Genomic DNA, 20,836 nt, shown 5'->3' with positions numbered 1-20,836 from the left:
ATTTTGTTTTACACAGTCCTAAAAGTGTTACTTTGAGGAGATGAGCCCTATGTAAAACCCATTTTTAAAATTGTTATTAGAGTTGTTTTAGGGCTTTAGAAGTTACACTTAATCTAATTGACGGCCTGGAAAACCAACAGATTCTGGTTGTAATAACATTTCACCTCTGTTTCATCAATACTTCATAGGAGTGTAATACAGTGTGATGCATGCAGACAGCCACACATTCCAACGCTTGCAGTAAAACTATTGTACAATTTAGCTCAAGGGATCTACATGAATGTGGTTCTTCTATTATAGTGGCGCTGTCTGGACTAGAAGTGAAAAGTGGATAAGCTATTTCACACACAATGTAATTTAGTCATACAGTTGTTGTGAGGCGAGTAAACCTAATCCATGAAATATCTGTTAGGAGGCTGTCAATATCTTGGCAAAATCTCCGCTTTTAACATTCGAAACTTAACATTTAACTGAACTTTGCTTCAACTTTAAACTTGAATCAGAGCAAATACCGAGTGTGACACAGGCCCAAAGTGACTAGCACATTCTGAAATTTGTTGAGCTAGTTTAAAGAAACTAAAAGGGGAAAAGGACAACTTCCACGTCTGTTTCAAATGAGCGTGACAAAGGCTCATTCAATAAATGTATGCCAGTCGCATCCCAAACCTTTAATGGCTTTAGGTTGCATGTGAGTTGTTTGAAGTTGTGCTCACGATAAACCAATAGCTATTGAATGAACGTTCCCGAGTGGGGATAAACGGATGGACGTTCAATGCAGTCAGTACTCCTATGCAAAAAGTGAAAAGTATCTTATCCGTGACTAAGTTATGACAATGAAAAATATAAAAAGATAAAACTGAAACTCAAGAAGGTCAAAGCACAACCGATTTGTAATTTGACCACAGACAAGGCAATGTCGTGGATTAAGCACACGCACATGCACAAACACCTGCGCGCGCACTGTAATGTGAAATACTTTATTGCGCATGCGCCGTCTCACGATCACTGGCAGCAGGACGCACAAAGGGAAAGTGTACAGGATTCTAAACGTGCCACTTCTCAGAAAATAGCACAGTCAGTCATAAATCCAACCCACCTCCGTTTTTTTTATGTTAAGCAATATCGGAAGAGAATTATTTACGCTGTGCTCCCATTCCTGCAGTCTTTGTAGCTTCAGGAAAGCCTGAGGACGAGCAAGAGGAGTGAGTCTTCAGCTATGGTGGCAACATCGTCAACCTGTTGATGCTCCCGTTGATTTTGAAGAACCGTCGGTTAAGGTAAGTCGCTCGGGCCTTCAATACTTTGTATTTTATTAATTTTTTTTCTTCCCCGGTATTTGTTGCGACAACGCGTGTAAGTCTTATTTGCGTCGTTGTGTGTAAACATAATTCTTACAGACTACGAAAAACAGCCGATAGGCAATAGAAGAATTATCTATTCTCAACTTTTTTTTTTTTGTTAAAAAAAGTATTTTCACCCAAGCCAATACTAGTGGAGGTAACAAAAGGCTGATTAAGCCTGCCAGTCCCTTTAACATGTTGCTGTATTCGTCAAGTTTATATATATATTTTTTTATACTTGGTGAATGCCCGATTCATTTCTCGCGCTGGCCCAGTTGGTGGCGCATCGAAAATGACGTAGAAGGAAATAACTGCACAGAAATGTGGCATTTTGACGAGCAAAAGGCGGAACGTAGTTGTAAAACGCTCACTAAAAATATTATTTTGTGTTTCTGAGGCATAAAATAGTCATACGAAAGCAATAATAAAAACCATCTACCTCTTTTTGAGGAGCCGTCGGCTGCAAGCAGCTGCGTGGGTGGTCACGTGGTTACGACCCAGCACTCCTCTGGTCCTTACTGACCAGTTTTTATTGCTTTTGTGATCTCCTTTCTTTTAACGTGCATGTAAGTTAACTTGCCAGTGACCCAGCGATGTGGTTTTCGGGAACTTTTATCCACTTGATTAGAACTTTTGAGGGTCGTAACGCTGCTGCCGCTTCACCACCTGTCTTGATGTGGAGAGGTTCTCCCAGCTGGGCACGGACATCGATTGCCTTTGACATACAGCTGAGGTCCGGAGACGTGACACGGAAAGCATGATCGAGATGGAAAAGAGGAAGAAGAGCAGGAAACGTCTTCCACGTACCCGAAGCGACCCCCCACCCCCCTTCCCCCTTCCTGCCGCACATTGAGCCATTGGATATGTGAACATGTGTTTGATGCTGCACAAACAGTATGTTGTACTTTATCACATTTATTAAACCATACAAAGATAGATTAATTGTTGGGAGAACCGGGTTGCTCCAGAATCAGGACGTGGGAGCGATAGTTTTTTCAAAGATGCTTGCTTGTTTGAACGGCCGGTCAGAGCCACAAACGTACGTACATTTAGGCCACAGGCTTCGCTTATTTATCCACAGGTACATTATAAATATAGTGAAGTATATATTGTCAAACACAATAATGTTTACGTTATAATGTAAATTATTTTGAATGGTTTAGGGCGGGGGTGGGCAAATTGTTTGGCTCAGGGGCTGCATTGACTTTTAAAATTTGACAGGCGGGCCAAGCCATGACTAGATGCTTACATATAAAAAATAAACGAACAAAAAAAGGCATACTTAGATTTACTTCTAATGGGAACAGTGTTTTATTGATCACTTTGTTTTGCCAGTGCATCAGAGTCTGGTGTTAGTTTTGTTGTGGTGATCATCACTCAGCTGGGATCTGTAGGATGTTTTGTTGGTGTTCATCGCACTAAAAGTCTGTTCTCACACACACACACACACACACACACACACACACACACACACACACACATGTAAAGCCAAACACCACCAGCATCCTCTGTGCCATCTTCTGGAATTTTGCAAATTTGTCTGCGCTAAATGAGGCATAAAACTCATCCAGTTTTAGAGTTGAACTTCTCTTTTAAGACAGTATCACATTGGAGATCAATCAGTTCCATCTGCAGCTCCCGTGGCGCTGTTTCAGGGTCTTGTGTGACTGAATCTTGGATGGCAGTTTGTCAGCCAAAGGTGTTTTGTTGAGCTTGCAAGCTTGATTTGAACCGCTGAGGCGACGCCATGAGTTCCTGCGCTGATTGGCTGTTGGCATAATCAGCATGCTTGGTACAAAAGTGACGGCTGATGATAAAACCGCAATTGTTTCTTCACAAATTAGACATACGGCCTTTGACCGGACTTCATTGAAAACTTTAGTAGTCTATTCTATATTAAACGCTCGCCACTCACTGTTGACTTTTCTTTTCTTTGGTCCACTCATGGTTGAAGAAGGCTTCAAAGCAGTAGCAGAGTAAAAACGGAACATCCATTTTCTGAGCCGCTTCTCCTCACTAGGGTCGCGGGCGTGCTGGAGCCTATCCCAGCGGTCATCGGGCAGGAGGCGGGGTACGCCCTGAACTGTTTGCCAGCCAATCGCAGGGCACATACAAACAAACAACCATTCACACTCACATTCACAACTACTGGGCAATTTGGAGTTGTCTATTAACCTACCATGCATGTTTTTGGGATGTGGATGTGTTTACTGTATATACTTGTGTACTTAATTGCTCAAAGTATATTTACACTAAATAATGTATCTTTGTTCATCTATTTATGCCAGTGAGGCATAGTGACAGACAGAACAAATGATAAATGGTTATCTATTAGATGGCAGGAAGTACATTCAGTAATTAATGAATCCACTTTTTGTGACATTTTTGTTTGTTGGTGTGCCATGAGATTTTTCAATTGTAAAATATGTTCCTTGGCTCCATCAAAGTTGGAAATCACTGCTCTAGTCAGATCGTGTATTCTAATCACTTAGGTCAAACCAACATTACATGACAGAAATAATGGATGCTAACTTACTGTAATTAAATTACTTTATTTTTAATTAAATTACTTCACCCACACCGAAACTTTAGACCATGATTCGATAGAACGGCGGCATGTTTACGTCCAACCGTTCGTTGTACCACTAGCTTGCTCGGCTACATAACGTTTTTGTTGCCTGCTTGCGAGCCGTATCGTATTAAAAGTATGTGAAGATATCTCGAGCAAGCCTTAAACGAACGTCCACTCCTGAGCACTGGTGACCACCAACACACGTTTTTTCCCCATTTTGTTCTTACAAACACACGGCGCGATCCCTTATTGTTGTCATCGCCATGGTAACGAGTGTATCCAGTCGCGTTTGCATTGACACGATGAAGCCCAGTGATCGGAAAAAACGGGATGTGGTGCTATCGAAATACAAGATTTTATTACAGTAGTCTGACAGAGTGCAATCAAATTTGTCTTGTAGTCTGATCCGGGCATTACGCGTTGTCTGTCTCAGACGTGTTGTCTGTATACAAGATTTTATTGCAGTAGTCTGACATAGAGCAAATTTGTCTTGTAGTCTGATTACGTGTTGTCTGTCTCAGACATGTTGTCTGTTCCACACCGCCGACGTTTTTTTTTTTTTTTTTTTTTTTTAAATAACTTTATTGGCCGTCAAATATTTCCATTACTACGTCAAAAGACACGCGACAAGGCTAAAAATAAACTAGCTTTTGGATTCAAATATACTGTGCACGCGGCGATGTTGAGTAAATGTCTTTTGTGGAGCCGATCAATGCCGTAATTGATTAGATTGGCAAATTATGTCATTAAAGCCGATCAGCATAAAATGCTAATTATCGGCCGATACCGACAAGGCCGATAAAATTGGTGTAAAGTCTAGAAATAACCTGCATGCACAGACACCCATGCTGCAAAAAAGAAAACAGCAATAAACAGTCTGTAAATCATACACATAGTATAGTATAGGTGGGCAGGGCTGAATCTTTCTCTCCATTGATTTAAACTGGGTTAACCTTGGCACTTCACTGGCCGCTATTGGCAATTATTTTGCTTATTTAATTATGGACACGCCTCTTTATGTATAATATTTACGTCATATATAATATTTTATGCGTTTGCTGTAGTTTGATTTAAAGCAGGTGGTTTTCACTGTGTTGTGTTGTTTTGACATATATGGGTGTGTATTTTGATGACATTAAGCTTATATTGACAGTACATCATATCAGATTTGTATCCATATTTGAAAGCAGCCTGATTCTGATCTGATAAGAGTTTTCATTTTTTTTAAATTTTTTTTAATTTGCCATGAAGAATTTCTGAATTGTGTCACTTGAACCACACGTTTTAAATCAAGCCCTAGATGGAAGGCAATTTCAGTTCCAACATCTAGTGTGACGTATGAAATATGTTTTGGACAGGGATATTTTACAAAACGGATGCAGGAGTAGTTAATGTTGCATATTAAACTTCATAACTCTTTTCTGGCACAATGGAATTACCTTACACAAAGGCGTTTTCATGGCGCTGATGCTACCTCCAAAGGTGGAAAATTGCCAGGTTCTGTTTGTACCCCATTTTTAGCCAATGCCATTCATGCAGAACAAAAATTACTGCAATGTTGGCTTTTACATTTATACGTGTAATGCTTCATTTAATTTCAGGAGAGCCCACATTGTTCAGTCTCTCAGTTTTGCTTGCTTGAATAATACCCTGTTCAGGGTCCCGGCAAAGTTTGATCCTATCCCAGAGGATCGTGGGCAAGGGGCTGTCATGTGTAAATACCTGGCACACTCATCATGGGCCTTTGGCGTAGTCACAGTGTCTTTAGTTAAGATTCCTCTCTGCCAAACACCAGCCTGATTCCCGAGGCTGTATAGTCTGTCAGACTAGGAACACTGGCACACTGGTATTGACATGTTTTGATGGTTAGACATGGTATGAGAAATAAATAGGCTAAAAGTCTTTTTACAAGGCTGCTTTCATTTCTTTGAAAATCTGCAAGTGCACATTCACCACTACCATATATACAGCAGAAAAAATATTGTTAAAAGCCGCTGCTGATACCGATATGTCTGCTCTGAGTAGGATTCCGAAGGTTCAAATAATTTTACTTTAAAATTGTCTCACAACAGACAGGACTTTTAAAAAAAATTTCTTCTTGTTTACTTCTCATTTCTATGGCCGCCATTTGAGGGGCCTCATACTGACATCTATTAGGCCTACATAGCTTCAAGACATACTACACCACAGAACCTCATATTTATTAATATCAGACTGATTTCAATCCACTCCAATCCAATGTAAAATCTCTCAAGGATCAATTATTTCATCATCATCGCTCACGTCCACTTACCCACGAACAAGACAACTCAGCACAAAACCACCTTAGGAGGTGCAGAGTGCTATTTATGAGGTCTGTGTGACAAGACACTCAAGCCACTAACCTAAAACGAAGATCTTGTTCGGAAATAGTTGAGGAAATAATATAACGTGCAATCCTGTAAATCAGGCACAAGGAAGCAGAAGCAACAAACAAGGTAAACAAACTGCTGGAGATAAATGTTGATAGCATCCTTGTGCTGATGGAACCTTTTTCACGAACAGACATTCTAACTGTTGCTGTGTTCTCGGTATGTGAATCAGGAGATGGCGTTAAACCGCTTTGAGTACTTTGAATGTAGAAAGGTGCTATATAACTGAAAAAGCCTCATAACTATTCAAAAGTCAAATTTGGTTGAGGTTAACATTGATATCATCTACAATCCATGTAAATTACTCATTCGTTAAATCTTGGTTTCACGTGAATGCATTGTACTGTTTTGGAACAGGGCGGTTTAAAATATTTTCCTTAAAAAAAAAAAAGTGTCTTCCCAGGGGCCTTGTGCTCTGGCACACCCTCCAATTGGGCTTCCCGTTTCTCGATAACCGAATGATAAAAGGCTAGCATGGCTCACCCGGACATGCAACGTTTAACAGAACAAAGCAGTAGCCTCAATATTTTGCCTACTCTTAAAAGGACACATTGCTCTAGACTAACTTTTGGCACTGGTTGAACTGGTGCACCAAACTTTTTTTTTCTTGGGTGCACCAATATAAATTGCAGGTGCACCCAAATTTTCAACTGCATCGCATTCAGCACCTTAGTTTTAGAGGTTCAACTTCTTTTTTTTTTTCCCCTTCTGGTGAATGATTAACAAATAATGTAGTCAACATTAAGTTCTTTATTTGAAGTGCATTTCACAAGATGGGCAACTTAGTGAAAAGTGTTGGTGCTTAAAGTGCACCATGTCAGATTGTTGGTTAGGACTTTCAGATGACTCGGGCCTTAACTTAACATTCTTCACGGAGATGTCAGTCGTTTTTTTCATCTTATCGTTCGCAGTTGTTTCTACTTGAAATCTGATGGGCCTAGGACACTCGCCTAAGCCTGTCACAATAACATTATTCAGGGTGGTATATTTTCCTAGAAACTTTCACGATAAGCGATAGTATCGTAGATGTTTTTTAATGTCGCTGATATAATGATATTAGAGCCAGAGGCTTGACTTGCATTAGTAATGACTTGCACGTGATTTCCCATGTTATTTTGTCACACTCCGCTTCTACTTGTAATGACTCCAGACCATCTGTGTTAGATAGAAGAGCCCACCTGCTGCAAGGGGAAATTTGCTCCCCAAAAAAGTGGGTTCAATACCCGTATTCTCCAACACATTTTTTGCCAGGCGTATTGAGACACCGATGTTGAAAATGGGGCCGGAGATGTTTTTGCTGGGCCTCATTCAATTGGCAGAGGTTACCTATGTTTCTTGCTTTGCTTCATGATTTGCCTGCAAGGACTTGCATGGAACAGAAAGCCGTTTCGTGTTTTTTCATTTCTCTTTTCCTGGGCTGTGGTGGTGAAACCAGAACAGTGCTAGGCTGAGTTTTTTTTAAGGACAGAAATAAAACCTAAATAATACCTAACCAACTGCTTTTCACTACTGTAGTGACAGGAGGAATTCACTTTGCATTGCCAAATGAGACGAAACAGAACACACTACTCTCACCTTGATTTTACTTGACACATATGCAAACCTAGTGTGTAGATTGGATTTGGAAGCACTGGAGAAGATCAAGGAATATTGTTTTTCAAAAATATAATTGAATGGTGATTTCACTGGCTTTTCAGTTGCTAGAAGGGGCAGATAAGGCTAGTTCTGAGAAATAGTTGTTAACAGGCCTTTGTGAATCAGTGTCTACTTATCGGCTCAGTGTGGAGACATGTTCTGCAGGCCCCTGGCACACTTCCCTTACGTAGCAATTACGAAATCACATTATGAAAAATGCCATACGCATCGACACTGACATCTACACACACTATTCAACACCGCAGACAGGGTGTAGGCTAGGCATCCTTGCACACAATGTGCGTGTTAATTGTGAAATATACCACTAATGAATCACTTTCTGAAGAGAGTTTTACTGTATCTGTCAGCGATGTTAGAAATACTGGCAGTACACAGAAGTCTTGAAATGTAACGGCGTTCAAACACTACTGCACTTAAGTAAAACCTTCACGCAGATGTCCTTAATTTTTTCATACTTCTGGCAGCTTTCATTTTTACTCCCCTACATTTCAAGAATAAAATGTCTACTTTTACTGCGATACATGTGCCCTAACCATCTTTGTTACTCACTCACTTACTTAACACTACAAAAAAAAATTCGAAGAAATTGTTCATTGACAGTAATGCCTGGACCGGAGAGCACAATGTGGAAGAACTAATCCTGTCTGTACTAATGTGGTAGGGATACCTGTAAGGGGGACTTCATGAAAATGAGAGCAGGTAATGAGAAATTCTTTATGTGGGCACACTTGTAGTTTCTCTCTCTCTCTCGATCTCTCTCTCTGTCTCTCTCAGGTAAGATAAATAAATGACTTTTGATACATAAGTACAGCAAATGTCAGTCACTTTTACTCAAGTCATTTTCTAAAAGGTGACTTCTACCAAGGTTATTTTCTGTTCAGATACTTTTACTCAAGTATCCCTTTCAGGAACTGAAAGGTGTATTGCAGGTGTATTTCAGGCTGAGCAGGGAGCTTTGAAAGGGTGTTTGAAAGCCTCCCGCAGAGACATCTTGGTATATTACTTTTTTTAATTGGCCCCACTCGGCATCACGTCAAAACGCGCTAACGCTCCCTCAGCGCGCACACAATGCATTGGAAAGTCGAGAGCATCAGACGTCTGTGTGAAAAAGCCTTTTTACTTTAGGGGGATAACTTCAAACTTGCACTTTGTAGTTGGGATTTGAATTCTTCATAAACTAATTTCGGCCCTCCTGTATGGTTACATATATTGGGGACTGACTATAAAATGGTACCACACCATATGTCTGACACCAGCCCTGAAACTTTTCTCACACACCTCCATATTTATATTTTGCGCCCTCTGGTGGGTGGTCTTCAATGTATTGACGCTTGACTTAACTTTTTACTAACCACAAAAAAGGAGTACGTTACAATGTAATCTTTAAAGTGAGCATTTACTGTTTGTGTGGCGCCATCACAAAAGGGAAACATTTATGGCAAAAAAGGAAAAATAAGATGATAACCATTAGAACCCGAAATGTTACTGTGGCATCGGAAAGTGTCTGGCTGTAAGAACTAGCTTGCACTAGAACTAACACATTTTTTTATATGTAAATACTAGTTGTGAGACTTGGTTAAAAAAATAATCAAATTAATTAGAGGCTTTTAAACTGATAAATCACAATCAGGTTTAAATCAAATTCAAATATATAAATGACATGATATGCAATGTTTTTAAATTCAAATAATTGTTGGTTATCAAATAGTGCATGTAAACTGAAACAAAAATAAAATAAAAACAGACACACACAAAATGTTGCCCTATCAGTGTAATAAGTATTTTATTATGATTTAACAACACATTGTCCTCACAGTACCTCCGTGTATTTCCTCTCCTCTTTCAGCAAGACAGACTCTCCTTGTACTTATACTGTATTCTATGTACAGGCTGTCCAATGTTAGCTCTGGTTCATGCTTGCTTCAACATGTTTGCATTAAATGATAAGTGGTGGTAATGACTGTTTCTCTTTGTCTCTTGTCCAAGACATGAAGCTGCCACATTTTTTGGAGTCCCTCACAACACAAACTCTCATCCCCAAAACCTTCTCGTCAGATGTCTTCAACACAAGCGTCCCGTCCACCGATCCAAACACAGCTGTTGCTCTGCTGGCAGTCGTCGGTAATGTCAGCCAACAAGGACTCCTGCGCTGCACCTACAAGGAGGACTTCAAACGGATCCTCCTCCCGGCTGTCTACACCTTAGTCTTCCTGCTTGGCATCCCACTTAACGGTGCTGTCATACTGAAGATATGGAGGAGGCGGCCCAGTCTGTCCCGCAGCAACATCTTCATGCTCAACTTGGCCATAGCTGACTTCCTGTATGTGACGTCACTTCCCCTGCTCATTTACAACTACGGCAGTCATGACTACTGGCCCTTTGGGGAGTTTGCATGCAAACTGGTCCGATTTCAGTTCTACAGGTGAGGCTGCTCTTGTTTTTTTTTTTCTAGACGTACAAAATAACGTCCTCACTTTAAAACAATCTGGTTCAACGAGAAACAGAAATCAGTATGTTTCAGAAGATGCCATTACGGTGTTCGAGTGGTTAGCATGTGTGTCTCACAGTTTGCATGCTCTCCCTGCGCTTGCGTAAGTTTTCTTCGGGTGCTTCAGCATCCTCCCACATTCCAAAAAGATGCGTATGAAGTTCATTGAATACGCTAAAGTGCCTGTCGGAGTGAATGTGAGTGTGAATGATTGTTTGTCTCGATGTGCCCTGTGATTGGCTGGCGTGTACCCCACCTCTCGCCCAAAGTCAGATGGGATAGGCGCCAGCACACCTGTGACCATAATGAGGATAAGCATTAATCGAAAATGAATGGATGGATGCATTTCTAATTGTTACCCACATTTACATTATAACTAACTGAGACATTTGATAATTTACACCTACTTTGATCAACTCCAACTACCGGAGACAAATTCCTTGTGTGTTTTTTGGACATACTTGGCAAATAAAGATGATTCTCATTCTGATAACAAGTCAATGTTTGAAAGCTTATGTCATGTAACTTCCAATATTATTCTTCGTTTAGTTTCATGTTCTTGTTCTCTGAGGCTGCTCCTTGTTTGGTAGTGTATGTCGCAAAAAAGCCAAAGAATAAGTAAAACGTGTGTGAGATTTGTACGAATTTAGAGGTATTTTCTTGAAAAATTGGAAGAAGCTACGACTTGTTTGATTTCAGGAGTCTTCAACTTCAGCCGCTCATATCGGGTGTCTCTGGTTTAGAAGTCAGTAATGTTTAATGTCCGGTCCTATTATTGCAGTAACCTCCATGGCAGTATCCTCTTCCTCACCTGCATCAGTGTGCACCGCTACATTGGCATCTGTCATCCTCTGGCGATGTGGCACAAGCAAGGCGGCCCCAGGCTGGCCTGGCTCATTTGCGGAGGGGTGTGGCTGGTGGTGGCCCTCCTCTGTGCGCCCACGTTTCACTTTGCCTCCATGGGGATCCAGCGAAACCGCACCGTCTGTTACGATTTAAGTACACCAAAGCAGTCTGTTCACTACTACCCGTACGGCATGGCCCTCACCTGCCTCGGCTTCCTCATCCCTTTCACGGGTGTGATGATGTGCTACTGCAAAATGGCCCGCATTTTGTGCCTCCCCGTGTCCTACCAAGGCGTCAACATCCAGACGAGGGACAAACGTGACAGGGCTGTGAAAATGATCATTGTGGTGGCAGCCGCGTTCTGCATCAGCTTCCTGCCTTTTCACCTCACCAAGACCTCGTACCTGGTGGTGCGCACGCTGCCTAGTGTGTCTTGCAAGACCAGAAACCTCTTTTCTATCATCTATAAGAGCACCAGACCGTTTGCCAGTATGAATAGCTTTCTGGATCCCATTCTCTTCTACTTCACTCAGCCACGGTACAGACGGAGCACCAAAAGGTTCGTTCTCAGAGTCACTACTTTCAGGGATAAGGACCGCTCTGCATGACTCGACATGGCCACCAACTTTTTTTCCCCTTATACAGTATAGTGAGAAAGGCTTTGGAAAAAATTAGGAGACCACTGAAAAATTATCAGTTTCTCCAATTTTGTTATTTCAAGGTACGTATACTGTATTGTTTGAGTAAAAATGATTTCAAATATAAAAATTGCAATTAGAAATATTGTCATGTCATCAATGAAAAATACCCAAAAAGGTATCATTTTATTATTTTGGTCTCTTAATTTTGTGTGTGTGTGTGTGTGTGTGTGTGTGTATATATATATATATGTATATATATATATATATATATATATATATATATAAACCCACCATTCAGATGGTGTTTGCCCGTGCATGATGCTTACAATTAATTGTTGTTTACTTACAATTGTTCTGACCTGTCCTAACAAGCCTTACATGTTTAAAATAGTGTAACCACATACTAGCTTTAGCAATAGAATTCCATTTTTGTTACATGAGTTGAATATGCTGCAGCTATCGTTTCACTTGCACAAAACACCCCGAAAGGCTCAAATCACTGTAAATGGTCAGTTTAAATAATGCACTAGGTTAAAGCCAGTTTTCCTTGCTAGTGAACAATGTGAACGTCTCGTAAGATTTTCTCTCCCTCCTGGTGTGCTCTACAACTTTGGATGAAATGGTTCTATGAAGTATATACATTATATTGTATATTGTGTAACATTGCATCAGGTATTTTATTGTAAATTACAGCAACATGATAGTGGATGTTGTGGCAGCAAGAATACCTACTGTTCAGTATTATGTTTTCTTAAACTATCAATATTTTTGTGGCATTTTTCAAAGTTCTCTCAAATCTGTCTTTTTTGTTCTTGCCTTTTTCTCCACTGGATGGCAATAAGCCTATCAAAGTACTTTTCTTTTTTTCAATTTGTGACCTAACATTTCTGCTTTGACGTTGCTTTTCTAGCACATTATCTCATTAGTTTTGAGCCATTCCAATGTACAGCACTTGTTTTATGATGCTGTGGCACTTCACGAGATGAATACGTTGACTGATTCTTGCATTACAATTTGCCCATGTATTGTTAATTATGTTCCTAGAAAATGTCTCACGTCTCCTTTTAAATATAGTTTTGTATTTTTCAAGGTTGACATTTATCGTATATGATGCTTAAAGTTGACATTTTCGATAATGCCATAAGTAAACACTTACGGAAATATTGACTGTGTTTAATGTGTCATTGTTCTGAACTGTGCCAACACGTCTTTTACGTCTGTAAAATAGTGTCACCACAGTGAGTTAAATATGCTGATACTTCTGTTTTGCCAGTGAACAATTTATTGGATGTTGTCAATGCACTGATTAAACCTGTCACTATGAATGCCTTTATTTCCTCGTGTGTACAGGCCCTTTAAATTGATTGAACAGCTGTAACCAAATGGGATTTTGTGAGCAAACCCTGAATGCACAAGACCAATAACGTCAGAATGCAAACTTCTAGCACTGTACCCTATCAACATTAAAAGTTGCACAATGCTTTAAACCAAGCCTTTTGTTTGATTGTGTTACTGAATGGATGCATCTCGTACAGTAGAGAGAAGACATTCTTTAGTAGATTCATCACAAGTATTGAATGGAGGAGTGGGCAAAGGATGCTACTGGCTCCATTCTTTAATCTGGCCCACTGAGAATTTACTTTGTTCAGTGCCGCCTGAGGGAATCGAAGCTCACGGGCATTCAATGTTGGTTTTCGGCCTTGCCGCTTACATGCAGTGATTTCCCCAGATTCTCTGAACCTTTTGATGATATTATGGGCCGTAGATGATGAAATCCCTAAATTCCTTGCAATTGTACGTTGAGGAACATTGTCCTTAAACTGTTGGACTATTTTCTCACGCACTTGTTCACAAAGAGGTGCACTTCGCCTCATCTTTGCTTATGAATGACTGAGCAATTGAGGGAAGCCCCTTTTATACCCAATCATAGGCACCCACCTGTTCCCACTTAGCCTGTTCACCTGTGGGATGTTTGATGAGCATTCCTCAACCTTCTCAGTCTTTTTTGCCACCTGTCCCAGCTTTTTGGAACGTGTTGCAGCCATAAAATTCTAAGTTCATGATTATTTGCTAAAAACAAAGTTTATCAGTTTGAACATTAACTATATTTGTAGTGTATTCAATTAAATATAGGTTGAACATGATTTGCAAATCATTGTATTCTGTTTTTATTTATGTTTAACACAACGTCCCAACTTCATTGGAATTGGGGTTGTACATTTACAGACATTCAACTCATCTAACTACATTTTTAAATATAAATTTTACATGCATTTTTTTTTTCTACAGATGAACAGGCCAACGTTTCGCTTTAAAAACAAAATGTGGCCTTCAAAAATTTGCCCTCCCCTTACTTTAAAGACTCTATCTGTAATATTTTCAATTATCCTCTCGAGGGAGCTGTGGTCAAAGTTTCCCCATGTTACTGTGTAATTCCCCCCTCAGAACAAGAGGACACGTAAAGTAGACTACTTTATAAGGGAAGCACCACAGAGGCCTTATTGTGTAGGAGTGTAAAGGATTCCTGGATGCTGGCAATTCAACACTTTCACCTTCGAGAAAGTGAAAATGTTCACTGTTAAATGATGCAAAAAATGAAACAGGCGTGGACTACCAATTCGAGCAATGCTTCTGCAGTGACTGCAGTATATCCATTCAGTGCACAGTATCAGTCTCCTCTTATCAAAAAGAGAGGGGGGTTTCCTCTCTAGTTCCCGAGGGGGGTATGACTGCCCCTATCCCCCTAGTCCCGCCCACTCCCTCTTGCCCTATCTCAGGCATTAACATGCACAAAAAAAAAAAAAAAAAAAAAAACAGAAACAAGACAAGTCACGGAAATTCAAATCATGCCAAAATAGGGAATCCACAAACAGTTTTGGGAATGAGCAGAGAGATGCGAGCTTGACCTGCTTTATGGGCCCACGTTTTAGCCAACAATGGAGCGTTGGCGAGCACTTCAACAAAGTTCGTCTGTGGAATCGCCAACATGTGAGTTTTAACAACAGAGGAGCGACCTGCGTGTTTGAGACTTTGGTAAAAGTTGTTGCTACAAGGTGCGAATGGCTTTTGATTAAAAATAAGGATGCGGCGTGACGTACGACAAAGACAACTATGAACAATGGCAGAGAGACACAATAGGAGTGCACCGGCGAACCGCAGCGTGTCTTTGAAAAAGTTGGGGTCGTGGGGCGCCGACAGAAGTGAGGATTCGGAGGCAGCCGGCGGCTCTCTTCCTCTGGAGCCCAGCCGGCCAGAGCGGCGTCACGTCAGCGCGTCAAGAAAAGTTTCCAAAATCTCCGCCACCGCAACTGCCGCGACCGCACAGCCAAAGAAAGCCTCCTCCGCCCCTCTCTCCTCCATTTCTCCCTCTATCCGCCAGCTCACCGAGAAATTCAGCAGCAGCGGCAGCGGCGGCGGCGGCGAGAGGACCCACAACGCCCGGCCGGGAGACGGTGCAGCAGCGCCGCGTGAGAGCAGAACGCTTCCTCGCGTCAGGAGGAGCAGCTCTCTGTCTCGACTGTCTTTGCACCAGGACGGCGGTGCAGCAATCTTGCCGGACAACAGGTCTTTCCTGGACAAAGTGCACAAGTTTAACTCCGCCACGGATTCTGTTTCTGTGTCGGACTCTGAGAAAAGAAGTCAAAGGTGGACTTGTGCACCGTTAACAACCGACAACTGTGGTAAGAACATTTCTTTTTCCGCATCTGATCACCCAAAGACTTATATTGTCAACGATGAAGAGGATGTCAAGATTAATGGACCTTATAAAAAAGCTCACAGAACTTATCACTGCAGTGAATTTCTTCCCCTGAACTCTGATAAATGGCCCAGTGTGACCAAAATAAGACAGCTTTTTGATGAGAGACAAAAGCAAGGCCACACTTGTGACAATTTCAAACAGGCTGCTAAAGGCGATTTTGGCCAGCAGAGCAACCCTGAGCGTGGCCCGTTTTTGGATAAAAACAGCAAACCGTCATCTTACTCCTCAGTTAATGAAGCCAGAAGTCCATGTTCATCTGAGGGGAGCTTAGTTGAAGGACAGAGCCAAAACAGCACTGCTGTCAAGCAGACACCTTGTGACACTATGGACTTGCATTCCAAAATCAATGAGCAGCAGTACGCACTTGATGAGGAGGCACACTTAAAAACACCAGGTTATTGGAACGAAACAATTTCTGGTGAAAATAAGTTCCAAAACAGTAGCATTCGTACTTGTTGTCAGGGTTACCGTGATAAAAAAAGTAACTCATCTTCATTCAGATCTCACAGCCCCGGCTCAGAGGCAGAGGCTGCCTCTAAAACTCCCACACTGATCGAGTTGACCCCAGACCCCCACCCTGACCTTCAGACCTCTGCTACTACTTCTCAGAGCCGTTCGGCGAGCCAGGACGCCTCCTTCTGCGCCTCCTTTCTTCAGGAGCCGATAGTGAGGGAGAGAAGGGTTAGTCAGGGGGTCGGGCTGGCGAGGGATAGTTTACATTCCTCACATAGCTCCTCTACAGCTCCCGCCTCTCTCCCCTTATTCCCCCTCCGTGCTCCAGATAAAGCCTTTACCTCCTTCTCGACTGTAGCTCCCTCCTCAGCCCCTGTCAGAGTTGACTCTTTGCGTAGCTCACGCTGTAGGTTTAGCTCTGGAGACGAAGAGGAGGAGCATAGCGGGAGAAAAAGAGGAGGTGCGGGCTGGACTGGTCCCTCGCATCCTTTTTTTGACATCAGTGGAGGAGAGAGGGGCGTCACAGAGCGAGGTGGCGGTTATTTGTCACGCAGTAAAAATGGCCGGTGGAATGCGAAGGGCATTGGGAGGTCTTCGGGCAGTGAGGAGGAGAACCCTGGTTCTTTTGGCTCATCCAGTAAGGAGGCTGTGCGGCGCCGCTCTCTGAGAAAGAAGAAGCGGTTCTGTGGTGGTGCTTTAGCGACAGGCCGTGATGATTATAACGATCATGATAGCGAATCAGACGAAATCGACAGTGAGCCGTCCGTGACCATGGAGCGCTTGGATAGGCCCCGCCATGCGACCACAGGAGGAGAGTTTGTTCCAAGAGTATCACGGAGCCACTCTGCAAGAGAATCCACTTTTCATAGTAACAGAGCAAGGATGCAGCAGCAATGGGAGCGAATCTCTTCACCTGTGGCATCCACAACACTTCCTGGTGTTTCTCGGGTAGCAAAGGTCAACATCCCCCCTTTTGGTTCCAGTTCTGGTGGTTCCCGTTATAGCAGCCGATATTCCAGCACTGAGACACTGAAGGTGGAGGACCAAGCTAGCTGCACCAACTGTGGAGCAAACAAGTTTTCGAACACCGGTGGAGACACCACTGCCCGAAATGCTTCCTCGTCTATGCTGAGTAAAACATACTCTGGGAATTTTACCATGTACCGTTCCCCTAGCTTTGGACACGGGGATAATTTCCCTCGTACCCAAGTGCGAACGCGCCCCAAGATTGTGCCCGTAGACATGTCCCCTTCTGGGGTCCTTACTAGAGAAGGAATATTACCTGAGACTGTGAGATTACAGCAAACAACTGTTGGGGATAGCGCAGATTTTATAAATGGAATATCCAAGTCCAACCCTGATATCACAACAGAAACAATGACACTGCTACATTTCCTGAAATCAGACTTTTCAGAGCTGAAGGTGCGGAAAACGAGTGAGGAAATTAAATGTGGAGTGGGCCCGCAGAGTCATGGTGGGACCTTGTTGCCCTCTGGTCGTCGCTTGTCACTCAAAGACTTGACGGCTACCCTGCGGCGTGCAAAATCTTTCACGTATTCCGGTAAATCCCCGACAGCCGTGCGGTGTTACCTGGCAGGTGGTACAACCAAAAGAAGCACTTCTGAGCAACAGCTTGACCTGGATAGCGAAAAGAATGGAGGCAGGGTTTCCATCTCAGACAGAGAAGTAGAAAGTGATGGTGGTGATTTTAGGCTTGGAAGAGGCCAAAGGTTTTTGGATTATGGGTATAATGACGACGAGGAGGAAGTGATGCCAACACCAATGCAAGAAAGATATGTGCAGGAAGCCAGACAGGTTATTCAGGATATCTGCCAGATGAGCACCAGAGAAGATGATGATATTGATGTGACAAGTGTGAATGAGGATAAATGTTTTAAGATCAAGAAAACAGATGAAGAAAAGAGAAAAGGAATGCGTATTGAAGGTGAGGCAGGAACAGACAAATGGGCTGAGTTTAAAACCACAACGGAAAGAGATAAACATGAGAGGGAGCGAGAGAATGGGGAGAGGGAGAAGAGAGAGAGGGATGAACAAAGTATGCAGCTGGAGAAGCTAAACAACAGTGATACAGACCACCAGGAGAAGGTGACGAGACAGAACAGAGAGACCGCGAGGGTGTTACTGAAGGGGGACTCTGAGGAAAGCGTGTGCTTTGACCGCTCTGTGGATGAACTTTCAGGCCACGAGTCTAGTTTAACAGATGAAGGGATTGTAACAGAGCCAGAGATTGGCCGCGCTGACCACTCCGAGAGGGCTTTCTTGGGGTCAGGAGGGGTTAATTTGGGGTCATGCATTGCTAGGGATGTACTAGGGCAGCCTGTCACCATATGGAAACAATCAGCGCTCCATGAAGAGAGAGGGCTTAAGAAGGAAAGAGAGGAAATGATGGAGAACAACACTGGGTGTACGATTCGTCTGAATGAAGTCAGCATACCTCCCTCCTGTCTGGAAGAGAGTGACGGCATTATCACAGACTCCATCGTTGGTCTCAACTGTGTCGACGCTACCAATGAGGCAACCAACAACAGCAGTTCTGTACCGCTGGCATTGACGGGTATTCCAGAAGGCCTTGAAGCACCTGATACTCCCAGTGCTGTCCGTCGAAGACGCAAGTTCTCCCCTCCTAATAACAGTAACGCAGCCTCAGAGGGTTGTAACAGTAACACAGATTCAACAGCAGCAGCTGATGGGAATGGGGATTCAACAGTCTATCGCTCCCTCAGTGATCCAATGCCTCAAAGATGCTCTTCCGTCGCAGAGGAAGACAATTTTTCCTCTGTTGACAGCAACCTTTTAGGATCTCTTGCTCTCAAAGGAGGAGGACCACCAGAGTCCCCTGCTATACCCACCTTTTCAGAACACAAAGGAAGTGTGGCCAGTGACCTGTCTGTATACAGTGATGGCGGACTCTGGGAAGAGGTAGTTGGTGACTACAGTGGGGTAATCAGGAGCATTGTTGCTGAGCCAGGAGCCATGGACAGACTGATGACTGACGGTTACGGCAATGGAAAACCTCCTAAAAAGAAATCATTTAGTGACCCCAGTCGACGTAGTGATGCATGTTTGCTTTCCCATAATGACTCTCAGTTTAAAGGTCAGTCCAGCAGCACTGGACCAATCAATGAGCTGGATCAGACAGGTGCGATCCCACCTTCCAGCAGCGAGCCAATCCTGAATAAGCATAAAGAAAAAACATGGGAGGTAGAGGGGCAGACTAAGGAGGACTTATTCACACAGTCAAATGATTGTCACCATGGAAGTATCAATACTGACATCAAGAAGGCTCATTCCCAATCCGGCAATTGTGACTATGAGGACAATGTTACAGATCAAGGTGGGCAAAAGAAAGCATTGGAGACAAGGAGGTTTAATTTTGACCTCAAGCTTGCTGAAGCTTTATCACCTCGGATGGTTCGCCGATCCCAGAGAAAGCGCCCAAACAGGCTGGCTCATTTTTTTTCTCACGAAGACCCACTTGAGCCCCCAGAACTAGAGGAGCAAGAGACTCCCCGTGATACAGCTGAGCTCACGCCTCCTCTTCCCTCATCCAAATCAAAGACCAGACCCAAGCATGTAAGACATGCCAGCGAGCCTGCCACATTCATACCCATCTCGCCGCCTCCACGACCACAGCCTCTCAAGAAAGGGAGCAGTCTCTCAGACCAACCCACTGGAAGTTCAACAGCCGCGAGTAAGACCCCAGTAGACAAGGTCCCATCTCTGGAGGATGTGAACCCGAAATATATTCTCGACATTGGCACTCCTGAGAGAGACGCAGACAGTCCAGGTCCTCTCCCTGGGAGTAGGGATGGGGCTGAAGGTTCGGTGTCTTCATCGGAAGGACCCAGCGAGATCTTTGTCAGTCAAACTACAGGAGCTGTGCCACAGAGGGGTTTGGAAAATGCGCCATCTGCACAAGCCCCCCAGAGGACCAAGCCTCGCGTGGTAAGTCCACATTTACTTTGTTCTTGTTGTAGCATACCTTTGACTTACATGTGCAAGTTTGTGTTTGTGCAATGGCATGACAAGAAGCTTAGACATAAAAGAGAGGGTAGGAAATTAATTATAGTTTGTTATTTTGACAAAGAGAGTGTTACAAACATACTTTGTCACATAATTGCCTTAAAACAGTCCATAATATTGTCTGGAACAGTTGGTGCTTTCTTATGCTTACAGCTGACAACACTGTATGTGCTTTTAACAAGTCGTGCCGTGAATTCCACCTCATGTGGTTAGTGTAAGCGTGTATCTGCAAGACTACATTAGGGAAACCATCACCGTCTGAGCTGTGTTCAACAAACATCAGAGGATGTTATTGGTCTGATTAAACAAATGTCAGAGAGACGGCATTAGCGAGTGGGCCAAGCCCGTCAAGTGCATGTGTCTGTTTGCCTTTGTTTCTTCCATCCAATATGGATTACATTGCTAAAGAGGAAGAGAGGGCACAAAGAGTAATTTAGTACAGAACAGAGGTGTTTTTAGTATTCGTGATGTACAGTGCTGTTTAAATGTTTGTATCATTTTGCAGCACTGTGCAAATGTGCCGAGTCAGAATACAATCTCAGTATAATGTGGATGCAAAAATGAACTGTATTTCTTTCTCTTGTGATGTCTTAATGTCATGTGATGACATTTTATTATGTAATTT

At 42.8% G+C, this 20,836-nt stretch overlaps 2 protein-coding genes across 6 annotated transcripts in view; both read left to right on the top strand.

Annotated features, from left to right (window-relative positions):
• Nucleotides 1-987: 987 nt before the first annotated feature.
• LOC133404803 (P2Y purinoceptor 3) lies at nucleotides 988-13,439 on the top strand. Of its 3 annotated transcripts, none has more exons than XM_061681123.1 (4): nucleotides 988-1,074; nucleotides 1,163-1,277; nucleotides 9,966-10,401; nucleotides 11,249-13,439. In XM_061681123.1, the coding sequence occupies exons 3-4, from the start codon at nucleotides 9,968-9,970 to the stop codon at nucleotides 11,919-11,921; spliced, it is 1,107 nt and encodes a 368-aa protein (XP_061537107.1). In that variant the 5' UTR covers nucleotides 988-1,074; nucleotides 1,163-1,277; nucleotides 9,966-9,967; the 3' UTR covers nucleotides 11,922-13,439. The 3 variants fall into 3 exon arrangements, with proteins under 3 accessions (XP_061537107.1, XP_061537106.1, XP_061537105.1); XM_061681122.1 differs by adding an exon at nucleotides 1,969-2,234 and having other exon boundaries at nucleotides 997-1,277; XM_061681121.1 differs by having other exon boundaries at nucleotides 997-1,277.
• A 1,336-nt stretch (nucleotides 13,440-14,775) lies between these two features.
• The window catches only part of LOC133404802 (rho guanine nucleotide exchange factor 17-like), a 60,533-nt gene continuing 54,472 nt past the window's right edge, over nucleotides 14,776-20,836 (top strand). For all 3 annotated transcript variants that reach the window (XR_009768869.1, XM_061681120.1, XM_061681119.1), the window contains exon 1: nucleotides 14,776-20,133. Coding sequence is in view for 2 of the 3 variants with exons in the window: in XM_061681120.1 (XP_061537104.1) it covers nucleotides 15,073-20,133 (5,061 nt within the window). In the remaining variant the exon portion in view is untranslated. The remainder of the gene's footprint in view (nucleotides 20,134-20,836) is intronic.

Source organism: Phycodurus eques, chromosome 7, assembly GCF_024500275.1.
Source record: "Phycodurus eques isolate BA_2022a chromosome 7, UOR_Pequ_1.1, whole genome shotgun sequence".
Classification (NCBI taxonomy): Eukaryota; Metazoa; Chordata; class Actinopteri; order Syngnathiformes; family Syngnathidae; genus Phycodurus; species Phycodurus eques.
This window is presented reverse-complemented; position numbering and strand designations above follow the sequence as displayed.

Excerpts from the sequence above, each read along its gene's own strand:
- LOC133404803 (XM_061681123.1), top strand. The coding sequence starts at position 9,968 with ATGAAGCTGCCACATTTTTTGGAGTCCCTCACAACACAAACTCTCATC. Across the intron at positions 10,402-11,248 it reads GTCCGATTTCAGTTCTACAG|TAACCTCCATGGCAGTATCC; the intron begins GTGAGGCTGCTC and ends CTATTATTGCAG.